This window comes from Taudactylus pleione, unplaced genomic scaffold (genome assembly GCF_031769625.1).
Source record: "Taudactylus pleione unplaced genomic scaffold, aTauple2 ptg000179l, whole genome shotgun sequence".
In the NCBI taxonomy this organism is placed as follows: domain Eukaryota; kingdom Metazoa; phylum Chordata; class Amphibia; order Anura; family Myobatrachidae; genus Taudactylus; species Taudactylus pleione.
This window is the reverse complement of record NW_028284581.1, coordinates 11,650,500-11,672,500: the sequence shown is the minus strand read 5'-3', so window position 1 is coordinate 11,672,500 and position 22,001 is coordinate 11,650,500. Positions and strand designations below refer to the sequence as shown.

Genomic DNA, 22,001 nt, shown 5'->3' with positions numbered 1-22,001 from the left:
CGGCAGGAACTGGGAGACTAGTCACGATAGAGGGAAAGATGAATGCAGCAAAATGTACAGAGACATCCTGAATGAAAACCTGCTCCAGAGCGCTCTTGATCTCAGACTGGGGTGACGGTTCATTTTTCAGTAGGACAACGAACCTAAGCACACAGCCAAGATATCAAAGGAGTAGCTTCAGGACAACTCTGTGAAAGTCCTTGAGTGGCCCAGCCAGAGCCCAGACTTGAATCCAATTGAACATCTCTGGTGAGATCTGAAAATGCCTGAGCACCGACGCTTCCCATCCAACCTGATGGAGCTTGAGAGGTGCTGCAAAGAGAAATGGGTGAAACTGCCCAAAGATAGGTGTGCCAAGCTTGTGGCATCATATTCAAAAAGACTTGAGGCTGTAATTGCTGCCAAAGGTGCATCAACAAAGTATTGAGCAAAGGTTGCGAATACTTATGTACATGTGATCTTCTTTGTTTTTTTTAATTCAATTTGCAAAAATCTAAAAAATATATATATTTTTTTTTACACGTTGTGATTATGGGGTATTGTGTGTAGAATTTTGAGGACAAAAATGAAATTATTCCATTTTGGAATAAAGGCTGTAACATAACAAAATATGGAAAAAGTGAGGCGTTGTGAATACTTTCAAGATGCACTGTGTGTGTGTGTGTGTGTGTGTGTAATATAAAATATATATATACACACATACACACACACACACATTATTAACACCTAAGTGCTTATTAAGCATGAATTACACAAAGAACAGCTGTTTCCTTGCATAATGTAAGCTTATTAGACACTTTGAAATACACACTGTAATATTAGTAACCAGATGTTTCCGTGACATGTCTGACCCCTAATTGTTCAGCTGAGACAGAACTTAATTTCTCCTTTGCTTTTAATTTTCTACAAAACAGGTAGAGGGATGTTAAAAAAGTATATAGTCCCAAAGTCCTATCAGAGGAGACCCTGTAAATGAGGACCCCATGGGTATGTCAGGGGCAGTAGTCCAAGTATAATAATGCCTGAGCTGTCTGTCTATCTCCACACATCCAACATGACTAAAGTGTTGTCACAGTCCGCACCACCCTCAGTGTGCAAACTTCTGATGGTGAAACATTACTGTAACAGGTTTTTACCACTAGTCCATGTAGTTATGTGTAATGTCCATGGTACTCTGAACTGGAAGATTACACCTTATGCCCATTTGCTGCTTCCGTTCTTCCATTAACAGGAAATGTCCTCTTTAAAATCTAGTGAAACAAAAATAAAACAAATGTTAGAACCGTGCTTCCAAGTGAAGAAAGTACAATAAGGATGTGCTGAGGGAGAAACCGATCAGTGGAAGTTGACTTTATGAATTTGAATAATTACAACATGATGGAAACACATTTCTGTGGAAGCTACAACATGTGTCTCCATTTCCAATAAAGGGGCTGAAGTAGAGGTGAACACAAGCCAGCATTGCAAATATGGGCAGTTGTAAGCAAGGCACTAGATGGGTGTAACTGGATGATGGGGAAGTCACACGTAGGAGAGTAGAGCAATCCAATAAGTGACCATATCATTTATTATAGGGTCCCCGCCGTGAAGAATACATACGCATTTTCCATTGCATTTGTAAAATGTACATGAATCTACCGCAACCTGATTTCAGAAAACAAGACTAATGTCTTCTATAATCTGCTGAGACTCATTTTACCACCATGCTGTAGAATAGCCTATTGATCTGCGTGCCTGATCAACTTCCAGCTGCACTAAAGGCCATACATTTGCCATCTTTGTGTTTGTCAAAAGTGAAGACTAATCCTGTCACTTGGCTCATATACCATATATCTGCATTTTACTTCCAAAAACATTTTTACATGGACACATGTGGGCACTGTTTTTAATATACCATATTTACACAGTTGTCTACTCTTACTATGGTAACCTGGCTTTAATAGCTACCACCAACAGACCTTGTAGTTGGCACTGCACAAACTCTCCATGTTGGAACTTGATGAGGCGTCTGTACATTTGCCATCTTTGCTTTCATACTCTGAGGTGGTGTCTGTAGGGGCACGCCCATCAGGGGGCCCAGGAGTGCAAGGAGGCGTAACCATGCCCCCCCAATGATGCAGTGCCATCGCCATCCTGCTGATGTGCTCGGCGCTCGTTAATGTCGGCATGCACCATAGATACTTACTGAGCTAGGGGACGGAGCAACACCCCTCCAATGGCCATGCTCCCCAGCACCGGTCCCGACGGAAATCTCAGTGGCCCTAGGTGCTTAGTATAGTATGGAAGGAGAGGTGTACTTTTCTCAGGATGTTATCTTGTGTGTTTAAGCAAGAAGTGAATTGTTTCAGAGTGCGTCTGTGTATAGTTTTTCCTTTAAGGAGGAGGTGTTTAGCACTCAGGGCCTTGTGTTAAGGGGCCTGTCCATTAGCAGATCTTTCTCTACGATGAAAGACAAAAGATTATCCCTTGAAAATTCCTGGGGCTGCGGTGACAGATATCTGTCATGTACGTGACAGATTTTTGCAAATGACGAACGATATTGCGTGACATCATTCTGGGAGTGAATTTTTTTTAATGTTTCTATTAATTTTCATTAAAAATATCGTTCGTCGTTTACCGCTTATAAACTGACAGATATTTCTAATATCTGGCAGCTATAAGCGATAATTGAGCAACATGTCGGAGAGACGAAAGACACAATTTGTCGGCCGCGGGAGTGCGCATCTGTCATCGTTCAGGGCCTATCCATGACAGATAAATTGAACGACTGAACGATATAGCGTTCAAATTTATCTGCTAATGGATAGGCCCCTTTAAGGTGCATACACACGGATATGTCAGATGAACGATTGAACGACTTGCAAACGATTTCAGCCTGTATTAAAATGAATGGAAATCATACAAAACTTACTGCAAACACATCAGATGTCAGATATCGTTATCTGACAAACGGGAACGCGCATCGTTTATTGTTGCGCACGTCATATATGAACGATTTTTTAAATAGTTATCGTTCAGATCTGAAGAAAAATCTGACCGTGTGTATGCACCATTAAGCATGCATTTTGTTATTATTGCTGGATGGATTGTTTTTGTCAAGTTGCACTAAACGCCAAACACACACATAATATATCAACAATATACATAGATTCTCTAGGTGTGCATAATACAGCAGCTTATTAGACTTCTCCTATACACATAGAATAAAAAACAAAAAAAAGTCTTCCCGCTAGCGCTGCCTATTAGGTTTCAGGAAAACATGTTGTTATCACACCCCTTGTGTTATTTGGAGAAAAGAAAGCAACCAAAACAAAGGAGAAATGGATATAACGTAACACGGTTAATATAAATTTAAAACATAATGAAATAACATAAATGGCTAAAATAAAATCTCACATTTGCGTTATCCTTTTTATGTTATTTCATGATGTTTTAAATTATATTAAACGTATTAGGCTATATCTATTTCTCCTTTGTTTTGGGTACATACATGGCGCTGTTGTTAATTACTTGACCTGAGACAATTGGGAATGAAAGAAAATTTTACCGGTGGTGATTGGAGCCAGATCTATACCAAGAAAAAATGACAGAAAGGAGGACGAAGACACTCTTTTCTTCAAATAACACAAGGGATGTGATAACGTTTTACTAAACCCCATTGGACAGCGCTGGTGGGAAGATTTTTGTTTTTTATTGTATGTCAAAATAAACACAGCTTGATTGGTTTGATACACAAGTTTGGACTGACTTTAACGCAAAACCTGCTACAGTAGAGCGAGAAACCCCTACAATGCATAGATGTCAAGACAGTTGCTGTGCAAGCTTGTGCAAAGCAATCCACTGGCCCAAACGAGCAATGAGCTGTGGAAAACTGATTGGTGAATCAGGGAACAGCTGTGAAAGTACAACATATTAATTAAATAAAACCACACCAAAACAAAAAAATAACCTGTCTGCATATCAGACATCAATAAAGCACAGCATAATTATTCTTTAAGAAAACATTAAAAATGGAATATTGCAATAGTTCTGAACTATCTAAAACATTGAGATAAACTGTTCCCACTAAGCCGTTTCAGCAGGGCAGGGCAGGGCACCGCGCCCTACCTGATTTGAAGTCACTGAAATGTGCCCTGCCCTTATGGAAGCGCTCTGCTAAAACAGCCGCCCCCACTCGCCGGTGAAACAATCACCGGCGCACGGCATCTATTCACACTGCGGTGAGAGCTTGGGGGCTGCCCAGCATCAACGTGAGTGCTGGACACGCCCCCTACAGTGATGAAAGGGGTTGGGTCTCAAGGACACGCCCCCTTTTCTAGTGACCATGCCACCACAGAATGAACACTAATAGACACACCACTTGCATTACATTTAAAAAAAAGAGTCAGCTACTTTTAATTATAAATCTACAGTATATACCAGTGTTCCAGGAAGTTACTATACATAAATATATTTCCAGCATATCTACTGTAACACATACTGTGAATATTACAAAAACTACCTTTCACATGGAACGGGAGCCAAAAAGTCATATTGTAGGTTTAGAAAGTCTTAAAAGTAAATTTCATTACTCAGAAGACAGAGCTTTAAATATGTAAAAAAAAATTAAAATGTACTAAAAACTAAATGTAGGCATATAAACTTATGGAGTTATATATAGAATTATCATATTAGGCTTGAAGTCAGAGTTTTTAAAATGTGTATGACTGGATAAAAGAGCTAACATTATGTACAACATACCGAGGGTGGCTTTGACGGCTCTAGATGTCTCCCAAGAAAAGAAAGCAAACGTCTCCAGATTAGGCCACTTCCTAGAAACATTACTCCTGTAATAAACCAGAATACTTGGGGGTCCTAAGATTAAAAAAAATATAATTATAAAAAGGGTAAAAAAAGTCATATTCTTCTATAGTATGTTTTGTCATAGGGGATGTAGTTATTACGATGCTGCCGGTCTCAATTCAGACAATGGACTTAAGATAGGCGTCAAAATACAGATGCCTATCTTAATCCAGTCGCCGGAACACAGAAGGACGCCAGGCCAAACGAGGTAAGACCACGGCACCGTTGGTGTTAGTCGCAAGGGGGAAGGGGAGGAGTGTTAGGTAGCATAGTGGAGTTAGACACCACTGGGGGGTGTTTAGGTATAAAGGAGTGGGGGGGAACAGGTTTAGGCACCAACGGGGAGGGTTAGGCTACAAGAAGGGAGTGTTAGGGTATACCAACCATTGGGATGCTGCTGTCGGTATTTTGACAGGAGGTATCCCGACAGCCAGCATTACATACCCATTCCTTGTCATAGGGTAATCTATGACAAAACATACTAACCTACCAAACAAACTGGTTATTATACCTCTTATTATTTTGCTATCAGCATGGTAATCCCATGCATCATTATATGGCCAGCATTTTTAAAACTATGACAAAGTACACAGAACATGTTTTTTGCAAACCCTTTGAAAGGAAATAATTCAGTTTAAATATGCTAAAAATCAACAGACAAAGGAAAAACAGTTTCTACAACCACCTCTTCAAAAGTGGACTCCAAATTCATCCCAAAAGCCACTCCAATGAGACCAAAGAGAGAGAGCGAGAAGGTTCCCATGGTAAGCTGCAAGTTGAGCCTCATCATCACATTACGATGGCTGGAAAATAAATACAATGCTCAGCAATAATACTCTACTACATACACAACATGTGTTGTTCCAGTAAATTAATTACATCCTGGGCACGAACTATGGGCCATATTCAAGATGGGACGTAATTTTCACCTATTTCCAAAATCCCCGTATTCAATTTCAATGACTTTTCGCCTGTGCGAAAAGTCAATGTAAAAAAACGGGGATCATTTTTCACTTGCCTTTAGCAAGCGAAAAAGTGTGCAGAATTGGGGTTTAGGGGTGCAGGCTTTTAAAAAAAAAAAAAAAAAAAAATAGCCTGCACCCCTGGAATGGTCCCCAAAATGAATCTGTTAAAAAAATAAAAATGAAAAAATAGGGACACCCCAAAAACTTTTGGGGTAAAAAAAAAAAATAGGGATCACACTTCTAACTTAGCGCAATGGAGTCCATAGAGGTTCCCTAATATGTGGCAGGTGTTGTCTTCATTGCGGGAGTAGCTGCAGGTGCATTTTTGCAGAATTTTAAAAAATCATTTAAGGGACTTAAAAATATGCTTGCACCCATTTTCATGTACCCCACATTTGATGGGCATAGCTATTTTTCCCCAGAAAAACTTCTAAATGCTCTTCTGCATCACCTTCTTCCAAGCCATATTTATGCACCTGCTGCGGCTATTTAATAACCCGACTCTTCTGCAGGCAAAAACGTGGGTACCCATAGTGATCCCCCATGTCTGGACATCTTTAAGGGGGTCCTAGGATTATTTCCCGAAAATTCACGTTTTTTTTCGTGGATCAAAGTTTCGCCTACTTTGAAATTGAATACGGGGAATAGCGGGCACACGCGCGATACTTTTCCGCCTGGAAAACAGGCAAAGGAGGCGAAAAGTCTGGAGTTTTCGCCTGAAATTGAATACGGGCCTAAGTGTAAAAACCAACCTGTCCAGGTTAATGAAAATAACACTTTCCGAGTCATCTATCAGCACTCGCAGCTCTCTAGCAATGTTGGCAAGGTCTTCTGCTTGTCTGTAATAGTTTTCCAGCAGGAGCTCCATCTCCTCCCCATGATCTATCCTGGAATTGCTCTCTTCACTGCATACATAAATCAAAATATGAAAGTATTGAAAACTTAGACTATCATCGGCTATACAAAAAACATAGAAAACATATTTGGAGGAGAAAGATAAGTTATACACCAAAGCAGAATAGGGGAGATATCAGAGATTAAGGGGTATATTTACTAGAGTGTGAGATTTTAGAAGTGAAATGCCCATAGCAACCAATCAGATTCTACTTAACATTTATCTAGCACCTTCTAGAAGAGAATAGATAGAATCTGATTGGTTGTTATCGGCAACATCTCCACTTTTAAATACTTACACTTTAGTAAATATAGCCCCTGGAGTTATGATATTGTGGCTTCACAGACAGATAGTGCGAGGGGGAAAGTAAGACCAAGACAAAGTGGCCCGTTGCCTTCTGTATCCCTGAAATTGAGGCTGGGCAATGTGACAGCAATGACATAGGATAGCAAATGAGTCACTTTAACTAACACATTAATATGATTGGAACTTACCAAATTACCATTTTCAATGCAAAAGTTTTTTAAAAATCAGAACAGTGCCACCATGTGGCAAAACTATTGTGAAGAAAACAGTACTGGGGTTTGATAAGCAAAATCATTTGAATCTCACAAATGAGTTAATTATGTTTTCTTGATAACCCTTATGCCAGCAAAGATGAAAGGGTAAATCCTCCATTTCAGTTGAGTTAGAAAAAAAAAAAAAAAAAATGTTTTCTATATCCTTCAGTCCAAAACAAGGAACTGCATAATGCACTAACCAAATTCATATGGTGATATGTTTGGTCATTTCAATTAAACTCCGATACCAGTTCAGGCAAAAAAAGGACTGTCCTAAGTACCTGAAAAGCACTCAGAAAAGATTCCTCGGAACACAGTGCTTGCAGCCAAGTATCTAGTTGTGACGATGAAACCACCACTACTACAAAGACCATCTTCAATGCAAGAAATTCATGGGATATTTCCTACTGGGGGTTCAAACTAAACTTTTGTAGAAATATCTAAGAGTAATCCCCAATGGTGATAAAAGATGTTGAAATACTGGTCTTATTCTATTTGCTGCCTGTATGAACCTTATGAAAGATTCATCTGCTGTCAGTTTCTGGTGTAGTAATGCCCTTAATTCCCATTTACAAAAAAAATAAAAAAACAGCATACGCATATAATGCAAAATCTATTTCAAAATATTCAACTCCTAAATACGTACAGCACTTGAGGAGCAGCAACCTTGGTCAGACACAGCTCCTCAATTAGTTCATCTTCATCAAGTATCTCCAGGATGGCCTCCTTGAAAACTTTAATATCTGTTTCTAACTCTGAAAGACTAAAATACAAAAATAAAATAAGAAACAATGCTTTGATCATGGTCATATTTTGACTCATCAAGCCTGAAAAATGACTGATATCTTGTCCCTGGCACTATTATCTAGCCTAGGAGATGAGTATAGAAAACCTTTTGTCTCAGATAAAGGATTTACCTTTTTCCACTCTGCAGCAGAATATGCAATTTACTTCTGTCTATGGACAAGAGTTTGGGATCCACCAGCGCTTCCAACGTTTCCAAGATATGAGGTTGCAAAAACTGAAGTCTGCCTTGAAGAGTGCCAATCTACATAAAGATATTACTATTGAACAACAAAAATTACAAAACAAACATACAAAACCCAAATTCATCATTAGATTTGGTTTCTCAGGACAGCTAAAACAATTACAAACAGGTTTCTATGTTTTAGTCAGGAATCAGTTTTCTTCTGAGAATCTTCTCCGAGTATAGTTTGTCATGACAAACTGATACATCAATGACACAATCATGTGATAAAGAAGTTACATTGTGCTAAACTTACATTAACCTAGAGAGGTCACTTCATGTACAATACACTGATGTATTGCTGGAAAGTTTAACCACCTAGTACAAGTTTATTTTATAAAAGGAGCCTCATCTTAGTACTTTTATTGTTTTTGGGTCACTACTTACTCTTGGGAATTACTGTTACAGTAGAATACTATAGGTAGCACTGAATTATCACACATGTAGGGGAATAGACTAGGGCATGGGCAGGGCCAGTCCCCCGCCGATGGTTAGTGTAGTGTGGACCGCAGTGAGTGCAGTACACACTGCACAGAAACAAACACACCACCGTTGTGTTTGTTTTGGCAGCCAATGAGAGTCAGACAGTCACTGCAGGAACCGGGCTGAAGCATGGGGAGGGGGGGGGGGGGGAACTACTATTGGAGGCACTGCATAGGGGGGACCACTACTGGGGGCACTGCATGGGGGGAACGGGGGGGGCTGGACTACTACTGGGGGCCCTGCATAGTGGGGACCACTGCTTTGGAGGGACCACTACTGGAAGCACTGTATAGGGGGGACTACTACTGGGGGCATTATATAAGGGGCACCGCATAGGGGGAATCACTACTGGGAGCACTGCATAGGGGGGGAATCAGTACTGGGGCACTGCATAGGGAGGGGGAATCACTACTGGGGGCACTGCATAAGGGGAACTACTGGGTGCACTGTATAAGGGGGGGCAGTTATCTGACATAATTAATGAAGAGGAGGGACAGTTATGAGGCATAATTATAATTGTGGGAGGAGTGGGGGTTCATTCTGGGATCTAATTAAAATTGTAGGAGGGAGCAGTTATGGGACATAATTGTGTGAGGAGGGGGCAGAGTCTAAATTACGCATTATAGCTTAGTGGCCATTGGGCTTCATTGATTTTTTTTATGTGGCCCACACTGTCTTAAAAGGTTGAAGACCCCTGGACTAGGGGCTAGATTTACTAAAGCAAACAAGTGGAGGTGTTACCCATAGCAGCCAGTATCTAGGATTCAATAGAGAAATGATAGCTAGAATCTGATTGGTTCCTATGGGTAACACCTCCACTTTCTGCTTTAGTAAATATACTCCCAGGAGTTTTAATTGATTAAAAACATTTTAAACGCATCAATAACAAATGAAACACTAGCCATCTGTGTTTCACAGAAGGGATCCTTTCTAAAACATTAACACAATAATGCTGGGTACACACAGACGACTGATCGGTCTACGCCGATTTGTAAGCCATCAACACATACAAATCGGCCGCTCAATGTGTTTGGTCTGAAATTACAACTGGGAAGCATTTAAATTTGCCCGCCCAGTTGTGGTGTCCGTTCACGGACATATCAGGTGTACACATCCACCTATGCACTCAATATATCACTTGTTGATCGAACAAACAGTATATCGACTAGTATGTACCCAGCTTTAGAGTCACCATATTTGAGATCTATACTGATGGATCAGCAAAAAACTCTCAGGAACAATATTGTCTCCTCTCACTCGATGCTGCAGGATTGCTTCCAAGGCTCTGAATTCAAAAGGCAAGGCGTACGTAACTAGCTGTCCCTCTCCTGCTAGCTGAGGGGCGAGTTCCCGGAGGAACCACTGCTCTAGGTGGAGGTTCCGATAATCCAACATCAGAAGATACTCCGGTGTTATAACTGCTTTTAGGAACTGCAACACAATAATAATAACAAAACAAAATAATGATTACTTCTTTGTAGACAAATTAAGCTAACTTGTAAAAGTAAATATAAAATAAATACTTTAACTACAAAAGAAATCCTATGTTTTCTAAGGCAAGTATTTTCAGCTGAAGTATAATAACCACTGTAGAAATAAATGCCATTATCTCCTATCCAGTGTTAGTTTCTGAAGTCTGATGAAAAAAAAAATAATAATCAAAGTAGGGATGTGCAGGCTCGGATAGGTTCGAGTTTGCACGTGGAGTTCGGATTTTTCCCTCCAAAAAAACGGAACTCAGAACGAGGCAAAACGTCATCTTACATGGACGAACATCATCATTCCTGGTCTTTTGTCCAGGAATGATGATGTTCGTCCATGTAAGATGACGTTTTGCCTCGTTCTGAGTTCCGTTTTTTTGGAGGGAAAAATCCGAACTCCACGTGCAAACTCGAACCTATCCGAGCCTGCACATCCCTAAATCAAAGTGAAATCATGCTTGCCTACTCTCCTAGAATGTCCAGGAGACTTATATTTCGGGAAGTTCCCATGAACTCCCGGGAGTGCAGGTCACACTCCCGCATCCCTCCCATTTCCAAGGGAAATAGGTGGTACGATGACGCAATTTGCGTCACACCAACACTGTGCACCTGCATCTCCCTTTGGGGAGCTTACGGAGTGGAGACAAGTAAAGCAAAGTACGGTTGTAATGCTGACAAAATGATCCCCAAGCTATGCTGTATTTAAGAGTCAATTTGCTTCTACATAAAACAGAAGTTTCTCAGACTCACTAATGTTTTCTACAGCCGACTTTTCTAGGTCATTTGTCTATGTTCAGGACTGCCTTACTTACATAACAAACCCAAATCCTTGTGCTTCAGTAACAAAATAATAGAAGTCGGCAAAGAGATGTAATTCTCTTTATTACTGAAACACACACAGAATAGTGTTCACTCTAGAACAAGGGCACTCCGGTGCGCAAGCGCCCCCAAAAAGAGGGCTTGGCCATGAGAAAAGGATAAATGTCTTTAAGACGTACCCCCATTTCATCACTCTTGGGCTGCCCCCCAAGCTCTCCCTTCTCTGTAACTAGATGCTGGACGCATGCGCCTGGCATTCATCCACCAGTGGTAATCGTTACACTGCAGTTTTACCCACAGGCTGTTTAAGTGGGGCGCCGCCAAAAGGGGCAGGGCGCATTCTGCCCTTTTGAAATTGTGCAGGGCATGGCACCCCGCTAAAACAGCCTAGCGGGAACGCTACAGAAGACACTACAGCAATGATATCTGTATAGAGAAGGTTGAGAAACTACAAAATATTAAATCTGACCTCATCTCCTGCAATGTTTCTGCCACATAATTATCAGAGACAAATACAGGCTGATGAGATACAGATGGTGAAAAATACAGACTGCTAACAAAGAATACATATTAAAAGTGATAGCATTTCCATTTCTGAATAGGTTTCCTACTTCTGACCGTTAAGGTATATGCTATTACAAAGTCTTAGATTCCATATGATATTATTACCTCCATTCTTAAAATGATCTTGTTGTTCCTAGAGTTGATGCTGACTAGATGCTGAAACCTCAGATCACGTGCTTGGAGCCCTAACTCTTGATATAACTCGGTTTTTTTTCTCTCTGCAAAAAATAAATAACAAACCCCAAACATAATAAGCAAATCACAGTCTTTAGAGACATGTAATGCATTTGTTACTATATTAAAAAAATTAATTATATATATATATATTACACACACACACATATATATTGCGTTTCAGACATACTCTGATTAAGGCCATTACTGAGCACTGGTTCTCATACACATCTAGAATATACATACATGTTAAGAAGATAGTAGTAGGCACACATGTACTGTGGAGGTGAGCATTGCTTAACAATGAATGAATAATAGATAATTAAAACTACTGTTAGATATAATTAACTGGTGAAACAACTGATGCGATCCTTTGAAATGGCTGTTCACAGGAGCTTCATCTGGTCTCGGTGGGGTAACACGGTTTTATCATTGAGTTATATTCAATAAGGAGATCTTTATCTGCATTGATGAGTGCATCAGGGTCATTCCTTGGTAACTCACGTTACAAAATGACATAGTAAGTATATGCACGGCTATCAACAGCAAAATGAATTTATGTGAAATTTACTGAGAAAAGACAGGTCATGCATTAAAAAAATAATTGTGTACAGGGATGGCTAAGTGTTTGCTATGTCACTGTGTAACGCAAGTTACCATGGAATCGCCCATCGTCCTTGCTCTTGGTTTTTAGCATCCAAAACTTACATAGTAAGGGCAAGATTCAATCTGCTGCAAAGAGTGTATATTGCATGATATCTAAACAGGGAAATCCTGCTGGTTTTAGCTCACAAAACAAGCAAGATTTCATTACCGTAATGGCCACACATCTGCACATCACATCGGAATCTCATGCTGAATTGGCCCCTACAAATATGTAAATCAAACTCATATCCTGGTACTTACCAAATGACGTTATGTTTCCTGCTTTGTCAAATTTCATCTGTAATAAGAAATGACAATGTTATAACCTAAAGACTCAGCCATTGGCGTTTCTTAAATACATTTTACGAGGCTTTTTCCAGCAGGTTAAATGCTTGTAAACTGGTATACTGATACTAGATATTCATGGGTCACCATACACATTGATGTTTTATCTTATACCATGTTTTTTTGAAAACTACTTGTTCTATTTCTTGTTTTTACCATGGGTAAATGTATTGGAATTGCGTAAAATTATATATTTAATGCTAGAAATATGCTAACAAAAATGCATGTCAATGCCAAAGCTTTAACAAAAATAAATCCAAAAAATGCATCAGTGGTTAAGGGTACATTTCAGAAAGTCATCAGATTACATTGGAAATCAGAGTTTTATCCATGTAGCAACAGCTAAAGTAGTCACAGCCTACCTGTCCTTCAGTCATCGGGTGGTGATGAATACTGCCACTGTAAATTACATCAGAGCTGGACACAGAGGCCATTACGCACGCAGATCAAGCAATTGTTTGCCATCGCCCATGCGTATAAGCCGCATTGCGTGTACGCAGCGATCGCACTGCAACTACGGACGCACAGAGGAATCCATCGCATCGAGTGCGACAGGTTGTCAGCGTTTAGGGGTGGTCTGATAAATGCAGGCGTGTGTGCGTTTGAACGCCGTTACATGGGCGTGCATAAATTAGCCACTGCGAGTCCATGCGCAGCTCTGCATGTCAGAGGCGCTCCCAAGGCTGCGGCAGCTACCACTGCTGTATACCTTCCACTGAACACTTATCATTGGAATCTTATTCAACCTTAATTCCTTCTACACCATCTAAGTGAGTACATACTGCGCTGCAAGTTGACCGGACGAGACAGTGTCTCATATTATTGCTGTCCGGAGCCAAGTAACTGCAGCCCGAGTAAGACGAATAACCTGTGGGGATTTACACCTGTTATCAGACAATATGCTTGGAGCAATAGTCGCAGCCGGAACAAGGTAAACACCGGACCAGCAATACCCTAGTGTCTTGTGGGAAAATAGCTGGGATTATATACCGGGACACTACAAATCCGGGACATTCTTAACCCTATATTGCTATTGACTATCTTACTTTACGGGATTGTAATCCTCACTAATTATACTCCTTCATGTGTATCACATGGTGAGGGTTGATTACACATTGATTTCTGCATAAGATTGATACTGCTTGCCAATAATGACATTTGGTACTACGATTTCTTCAGTGGATTTTTGGTATACATGTTCTGCAATGCTCTTAAGTAATCAAATGCTAGTTTGATATTTATGTTTATAATTTTTATAATAAAATCTTTTTGATTATATGTGCTCATTTATTTATTTGTAAGTGCCCCCTTGATATGTCATTGTGGCACATTTAATGGTTTCTTATTATCTTTTTAGTGTAATTTCAGATATACTAACTGGGTGGCTGCTATTTTAATGTCTATATAGTCTCTATTACAGTATATTGCGCCTAGTTCTATTGTTTTAATCGCATGGGCATGATGGCTACGCGATGTGCATCAATGTTACCGATATTGACGCATGTAAGAGATGTTGTACGCATATAAGAAGACAGCAGTGGGTGTCCTTATGCTCGGGTAAGCTTTGCAACCATTAGCATATTTTGCGCAGCGTGCATTTGCATTAGTGTCAGTCTCTGAATCAGGCCCTATGTCCTTGGAATTAAAGTACTGACCAGTAAAATCCATAGTTACAAACATGAAATAATTGTTGGATCCACCAAGTTAAGATACTAACAAGACAACTTACCACAGAAAATACTGGAGAAACGCTAGCTAGTGTGGCTTGGGAAGTTTCAGTCTGTGTATGGCGATATACGGAACCTGCAAAATTGGGAAAAAGTGTGACATATTTTAGTACTCTGCTATAGGCATATATTATTTTCTACTTTACAATATTTAATTCCATTAATGAAAAGTGCATGTTACTGCCTGGCACGATGGTTAATGTTTTCGGCATAGTCGACTCTGAAATAAAGCTCCTTCAAATCAATGTAGTTTGTCACTTTAAAATGGCAGCATAGAAGGAGGCTGTTAGCAGACGGCACGCATAACAGTAACCACTCTCCAGGACTAAATCCCTACTACAAGAACAGCTATAGATTGTTTTCGCTCTGTTGGTTCTGTAATACAGATCCTTCAAGTCAATACTGTTCACCACTAAAATGTAGGCAGAAGAGGTATATGAGCGAAAGGACCGATCACATGTGGCAAACTCTTACATAGGATGTGTGAATTGCCGGCTCACACAAACAAATCCCAACTTTCAACGGGGGCTGTGAGGGGAACTCAGCACTGAAGCAGATAACCATAGACGTTATTGGTGCAACTTTCACAATGAACATAATATAAATGACCATATAAAGCAAACAATTAAATTTTTGGAGTTGTAAAAGCTAGGGAACCAATAACAAGCTGCAACTAACTATGCTGTAAGGCAGCTTTGAACACAGTTTGCGTACATTAGCTAAAAATGTATTGTAAATATATTGGATAGGACTTTGTAATGATTTTGTTCACTCACAAGAAAAACACGAGTAGAAGCTGACGTTAACTATTCTGCAACACATGGATAAAAACACAAGTGCTCAACTATAGGAACCGGTCAGGAACATTAGTGATTTAGGTTAGAGGCTGGGCATTAGCAAGAATAGAATGGGTGTCAAGGTGCATAAATATTTTGTTGCCCCATATGCACTGCAATAAGCATGTAAATGGCTATAAAGCGAAATAAGGATGCAGGAGGTGACACAGGGTACATGAGGCTGGAGAGACACATGAGGGGACACGGGGCAGGTGGCACAGGCTGGAGAGACACAGGAGGAAGGAGGGGACACTGGACAGGAGGTGACACAGGCTGAAGGAGGGGACACGGGACAGGACACAGGGTGCACGAGTCTGGTTTAACTTCTGTCGTACGATTAAGACATTGGTTATATTGCTACATAAGCATACATCTTCTGGACCATGGGATCTAGTGAATACAGACTGAATACTCTGTATGCCTAGGAAGTACCAATTTCTTCATAGGTTTCCTGTTGCAGAGAAACACCATATAGGTAAGGTGTCTTTATTTAGTTCACACAAAAAAACAGTAATGATTTTTTTTTTTTTTTTTTTAAGGGGGGCACCAAAGGGATTTTTCATCCTGGGCTCCTCTTGGTCTAGAACTACCTTAATTTCAATCTTGGCGCTTGTGCCTGGCTGAGCTGCAGCACTTTATTTTGATAAATCCAGGTAGAGAGCAGAAGCCACCAATTGGCTGGCCTATGAATGCAGGTTATGGTTTAGGTCAAGTGATCACGCCTGGGTAGAGTAGTCACTGACTTGCAACCACTGATATATGTGTGAAAGGCACTCCATCTCTGCAGTGGTCGCGGAAGCCCGTAACAAATCCTAAATGCTGAATCGCTGGGGCGCTGACTTTTTCCAGTTTAGCTCCCCCTCTTGTCAAACAGCTGGCTACAACACAAGCCAATTAACTGCACACTGAGGGGTTCATGGGTGGCTAAGGTCTTCCCAGCACTGGGATTCTCTTTTCTGAGAAAATGGAACATCACCTATTAAGGAGAAAAGGTTGTGCTCTTAAGGTGCATACACACGTAACGATTTTGTAACCAACGATTATCTGTCAGATTTTCCCCTGAAAAGTGAACGATTTTTTAAAGTGTAATGAACGATTTTTACAACGATGAACGAAAAATGTTCCTTCCCTTAATGAAAATCGTTCTGTTGGACAGTCTGAAATGAACTAGAAACGGGAGCGCGCTTGAGCGATTTTCGTTCATCGTTATAACTCAGAAACTGAACGATTTTATGAACGATAACGACGTTGTTATAGTTAAATCGTTCAAAAAAACGTTACGTATACACGCACCTTGAAGGTTTGATTTCTAATATTTTTGTCATGGTGACTGGAAATCATGGGGATATGTATTATCTGGCATTATGGAGTTTAGTGGCATCACCACACCTTAGGTGCACCAATACCACTTCTTCCCCATATATTAATGTGGAGTCGGGTGGTAAATAATATAGCGCCCCTGTAATTATTGGCGCTATCTGCAAGGTAGCGCACAATATGCTAGACAATGTATGAATGGTCAGTGGCACTGACCATTCCGACAGCTGCAGCTATCGATTTCTACAGCTGCAACTGTCGTTGCCTTAACATCACGGCAGGGACAGCACTGTCCCTGGTTGCAGCGATGCTTGCGAGATCGCGCGCATGCCCAGTGGATCTGGCCGGGAGATGAGAAACAGCGCATCAGCACTAGGCTGATGTGCTGTGGGCTCTGGCAAGGATCACTTCCTGCTCTGCTTCCTCTCAGTAAAGAGGCATGCCGCTAGAATACATCTTCCCCTCAGTGACCTATTATGGACAGTTCCAGAATTCATATGACCATCACCAGATCACATAGTCAAATAATATAGTTATATAGTGTTCACTCTAGGTCCGGTGGCAGGCAGGGTGCCAGACCTAGAGCAATTCTGCCTCCGCACCCGAAAGAGGGTGTGGCCAATGAAAAGGGGGTGTGTCTTTACGACGCATCCCCTTTTCATCACTCTTGGGGGCGCGCCCGGCACTTACGTACATTCCGGGCAGCCCCCAAGCGCCGCGGTCACTGTGAATGGGGATGCATCCATTCACCGGCGGTGACCTCTGCTCTGCTGTTTCCCCACACGGGACACTGCAGCCCAAGGGTGGTGGATAGAACCCGCAGGCTGTTTCAGGGGGGCGCCGTTCTGGAGGGCAGGGTTCTTTCTGCCCTTCAGAAATAGGGCAGGGCGCTGCACCCCGCTGAAACAGCCTAGTGGGAATGCTATAGTTAAGCAGTGTTGTTCACTGCAAGTCTCAGATAAACAAACATTTTTAATGTTGGACAATCACATTATGGCCACTTGGGCAGCACGGGTGGCCTACTGGTGAGCATTACTGCCTCAGAGCACTGATGTTGTGGGTTTGCTTCCCAAGGCCCTATATGTGTGGAGTTCGTATGTTCTCCCCGTGTTTCTGTGGGTTTACTCCATGTGCTTTGCTTTCCTCCCACAAAAGTGTACATGTGGTAGGACATATGGATTGTTAACAGCCTAGCAATGTACTGAAAACCTATGGCATTACTGAGACCCATGAAAGCATGTAGACCCAAAAGACAGGAAAATTTTGTACTTTAGCATTCCCTGCAGCAGCAATCTGCCCACACTGGAGACTTTCCATGGGAATTCTGGTGTTCAGCTGTACCTGTGTGATGCTGCAGATGGGTGTGTGTGGCTAGCAATACTAAGCTTCATATTTACAGCTTGTGACTTCTGGGGATAGACATCGGAAGCCAAGCATCAAATCCGGTGAGGCGATGGCTACTAGCCATCGCATCACAACAATTCATTAGTTCAAAACTTTGCGCAAATAGTGTAGAGTGTCTGATGGGAGTCACTGCTCTGCTGAAGTTGTAGGCATGCCCCTGGGAAGTCTGTAATAAGGAACATCAAATCTATTACGCTAACGAGTTCTAAATGGAGGTAAAGTCAATCACAAAATGAAATCTTTCCCACCCCGATTTTTAGGTTGGGGCTGTATAAGAAACGGAAGAACCCTGGGCACAGAGGGCTCAGGCTTTCACCTGGAGTTAATTCATACAGTTATACAATGTGTACTTTCCTCTTCATGGAAAAAACTTAGGTCAACATTGTTATCTACACTTCCCAGCATTACATTTACCTCCATCATGACTTAAGTCTATGGTATGTCCATTAATGAAAGTACAGAAATAGAGAACAATACATTTTCATAAATAAAACATAGAAAATAACAGAGGTTGTTCAGTCTACTTTACTAAATAGGTGCCTGAACGAAAAAAAGTAACCCGTCATGAATATTCATTGCCATCCTCCAGTGGCGTTTTATAATAGAATCCACATTAATGACACAAGTCACAGTAACACTTTTATTACAGGAATCTGCATATTTACTCACTGCAGTGTGGTAAGATCCCTGGTCTCCGGTGCACATGTCTGGGCATACAAGTAATCCACCTCTTATGAAGTCTTTGACCGGGGAGTAAGCTGAAAGTCCTTGCCTGCCCCAGTACACAGCAGAGCCGCCTTCTCCAACTGCTGCTGCCGCCGCCGGCTACTGAGAGGCTGTGTAACACACTGACAGCTGCCTCCATAGCGGCTGCTTATTACCCCATACAGGCTGAAGCATTACCCTCTTCTTCCGCTCTGTACAGGCTGCACTTCTCCCCATACACGGGACTCACACACATGGGCAGCTGCATAACCGGAACCGCTCACGTAGAGTCAGCGATGTCATTCCGAATCCAAACCGCTAATAGAGGGGAACTGTGTATCTGTCTTAAGTCTTCTTTTACAGCAGCCATTTTAAAGGAGATTTGCAGTGTAACGATCCTCAGTTTATTTAAACTCACTTACCAGGTAGGAATGTAAGAGCAAATCTTTATAAAGTCAGGGGCAAGCACAGGATTTGCAAGGGTTGTTATATACATACAAATATATAGATATATATATGTATATCCTGATGAAAAGACCCCTGAGGTCTTGAAACGTTGATTGAGTTTGGAAAATAAACACGAATTGCTTTTTTGAAGTCCGTTGAGTGCCGCCTGATTCCTTTGTACATAGGGGGTCCTTACATTTGTGTAGATATAATATGAGATATGGTAAGAACTTACCCTTGTTATCTCTATTTCTACGATGTCCATAGGGTTCCACAAGATACCTTGGGGTTATAGGTGTGACGTCAGTCATCAGGCACCAAAGAGTTAAGCTTTTCAGCCTCCCAGGATGCACTAGGTCCCCCTCCTATACCCCGCCCACGAGCCAAGGCACCTCAGTTAGTTACCAAGCCATAGGCCGGAGGAGGAGAAGGAAGAGAGAGAAAAAAGATCTGGACACACACAAGAATCACATTCTCACCAGAGGGAGACGGAAAAACCGGTGACCAGAGCAAAGCCCATCTGCAGCACAGGTGCGACAGGGCGGGAGTCCTGTGGAACCCTATGGACTTCGTAGAAATAGAGATAACAAGGGTAAGTTCTTACCATATCTCATATTTTCTACTTCAGGGTCCATAGGGTATCCACAGGATACCTTGGGGATGTCCCAAAGCAGTATCCTTTAAGGGTGGGGACGCTCCTGTGCTGAAAGGAGAATCCGCCGCCCGAAGGAAGCATCCTGAGAGGCGAAGGTGTCAAACCTGTAATACCTCACGAAGGTATGGACAGAGGACCACGTAGCAGCCTTGCAGATCTGAACTGCAGAGGCACCACGTCGAGCTGCCCACGAAGGACCCACAGACCTAGTGGAATGAGCCTTCAGAGAAGGAGGAACCGGTAGGCCTTCATGAAGATAAGCTTCAGAAATAGCCATACGGATCCAGGCTGCCAAAGTCTGCTTTGAGGCAGGCCAACCCTTTTTACGGAAGCCATAGAGGACAAACAAAGCGTCCGACTTCCTAAACGAAGAAGTGCGGTCAACATAAGTCCTTAATGCCCGCACAACATCCAAAGAGGCCTCACCCACGGAAAGACCCGGTGAGTTAAAGGCCGGAACAACGATTTCCTCGTTAACATGAAACTGGGAAACAACCTTGGGAAGAAACTCGGGCCGAGTGCGGAGCACTGCCCTGTTCCCATGAAAAACCAAGAAAGGGGGTCTACAAGAAAGAGCCCCTAAATTAGAAACACTTCTGGCCGAAGCAATAGCCAGAAGGAAAACAGTCTTAGCTGTTAGCCATTTAAGATCCACTGAGCCCAGTGGTTCAAACGGCGGTCCTTGGAGAGCCCTCAGGACCACAGCCAAATCCCAAGGCGCCACAGGTGGAACAAAGGGCCGGCTGAATGCGGAGAACACCTTGCATAAAGGTGTGCACATCCGGGATTGTAGCAATCCTACGGTGAAACCAGACAGACAGGGCCGAAACCTGTACCTTCAAAGAAGCAAGGCGAAGCCCATGATCTAGTCCCGCTTGCAGGAAGGCGAGAATCCGAGACAGACGAAACTCCCGCGGTGCATAACCTCTCGGTCGACACCACTGGAAGAACGTATGCCACACGCGATGGTATATCCTCGCTGAAGCCGGTTTCCGAGCTCGCAGCATGTACCGCACCACAGAGCTGGAAAACCCCCGGGACCTCAGCATGGCCGTCTCAACAGCCACGTCGTCAAAGACAGCCGAGTCAGGTCCGGGTGAAGACAAGGACCCTGTGACAGAAGGTCCGGTCGTAGCGGTAACCGCAGAGGACTGTCCACGGACAGACCCTGAAGGTCTGAGAACCAGTGCCGTCTGGGCCACGCGGGAGCTATCAACAGGAGCGTCCCTCCTTCCTGTTTGAATTTCCGGCTTACCCGTGGAAGAAGGGAGACCGGAGGGAACAGGTATGCGAATCGGAACGTCCACCGGACGGACAGAGCATCCACCAGAGATGCCCCTTCGTCTCTTGTGCGAGACCCGTACACCGGCAACTTGTTGTTGTGCCGGGACGCCATGAGGTCGATCTCTGGAAGACCCCATCTGTCCACCAGCAGTTGAAAAACGTCCGGGTGCAGGGACCATTCCCCCGGATGAACGTCCTGGCGACTTAGAAAGTCCGCCTCCCAATTTAGCACTGCCAGGATGAAGACCGCTGATATGGCCGGAAGATTGCGCTCCGCCCATACCAGGATCCGAGAGACCTCCACGAGAGCTGCCCGACTTCGGGTTCCTCCTTGCCTGTTTATGTAGGCCACGGTGGTAGCGTTGTCCGACTGGACCTGTACCGGACGACCCTGGAGAACCTGATGTGCCTGCTGGAGAGCATTGAAGACCGCACGGAGTTCCAAGATATTGATTGGAAGCTCCGCTTCTGTCGGCGTCCACCTGCCCTGGAACAAGTGTGGACCCGAAACTGCTCCCCAGCCCCGAAGACTGGCGTCCGTTGTCAACAGGACCCAATTTGGAACCCAGAATGGACGTCCCCCGCTGAGATGGGTCGTCTGTAACCACCAGGCAAGGGACAGGCGAACCTCCGGGGTGATCACAATCGTCTGGGACTTCAGAGACTGAGGCAGCCCGTTCCACTTGGAGAGAATCAGGTGCTGCAGAGGTCTGGAGTGAAACTGGGCATATTCCACCATGTCGAACACCGACACCATGGAGCCCAGTAACCTCATCGCCGAGTGTAGAGACACCCGGCGGCTGAGCAGACAACTGCGCACCCTCGA

General features: G+C 42.8%; 1 protein-coding gene across 1 annotated transcript in view; it reads right to left on the bottom strand.

Moving 5' to 3' along the window:
* MRS2 (magnesium transporter MRS2) overlaps positions 1-19,060 on the bottom strand; it is a 20,312-nt gene extending 1,252 nt beyond the window's left edge. The window contains exons 1-11 of the mRNA XM_088475857.1: positions 18,754-19,060; positions 14,530-14,603; positions 12,717-12,753; positions 11,742-11,854; positions 10,030-10,203; positions 8,180-8,310; positions 7,909-8,025; positions 6,560-6,712; positions 5,528-5,645; positions 4,741-4,854; positions 1-1,250 (exon numbers count right to left, since the gene is read on the bottom strand). The exon at positions 1-1,250 is cut by the window's left edge and continues 1,252 nt beyond it. Coding sequence (XP_088331983.1) covers positions 1,188-1,250; positions 4,741-4,854; positions 5,528-5,645; positions 6,560-6,712; positions 7,909-8,025; positions 8,180-8,310; positions 10,030-10,203; positions 11,742-11,854; positions 12,717-12,753; positions 14,530-14,603; positions 18,754-18,949 — 1,290 coding nt within the window. The 5' untranslated portion in view covers positions 18,950-19,060 and the 3' untranslated portion in view covers positions 1-1,187. The remainder of the gene's footprint in view (positions 1,251-4,740; positions 4,855-5,527; positions 5,646-6,559; positions 6,713-7,908; positions 8,026-8,179; positions 8,311-10,029; positions 10,204-11,741; positions 11,855-12,716; positions 12,754-14,529; positions 14,604-18,753) is intronic.
* Positions 19,061-22,001: the final 2,941 nt, after the last annotated feature.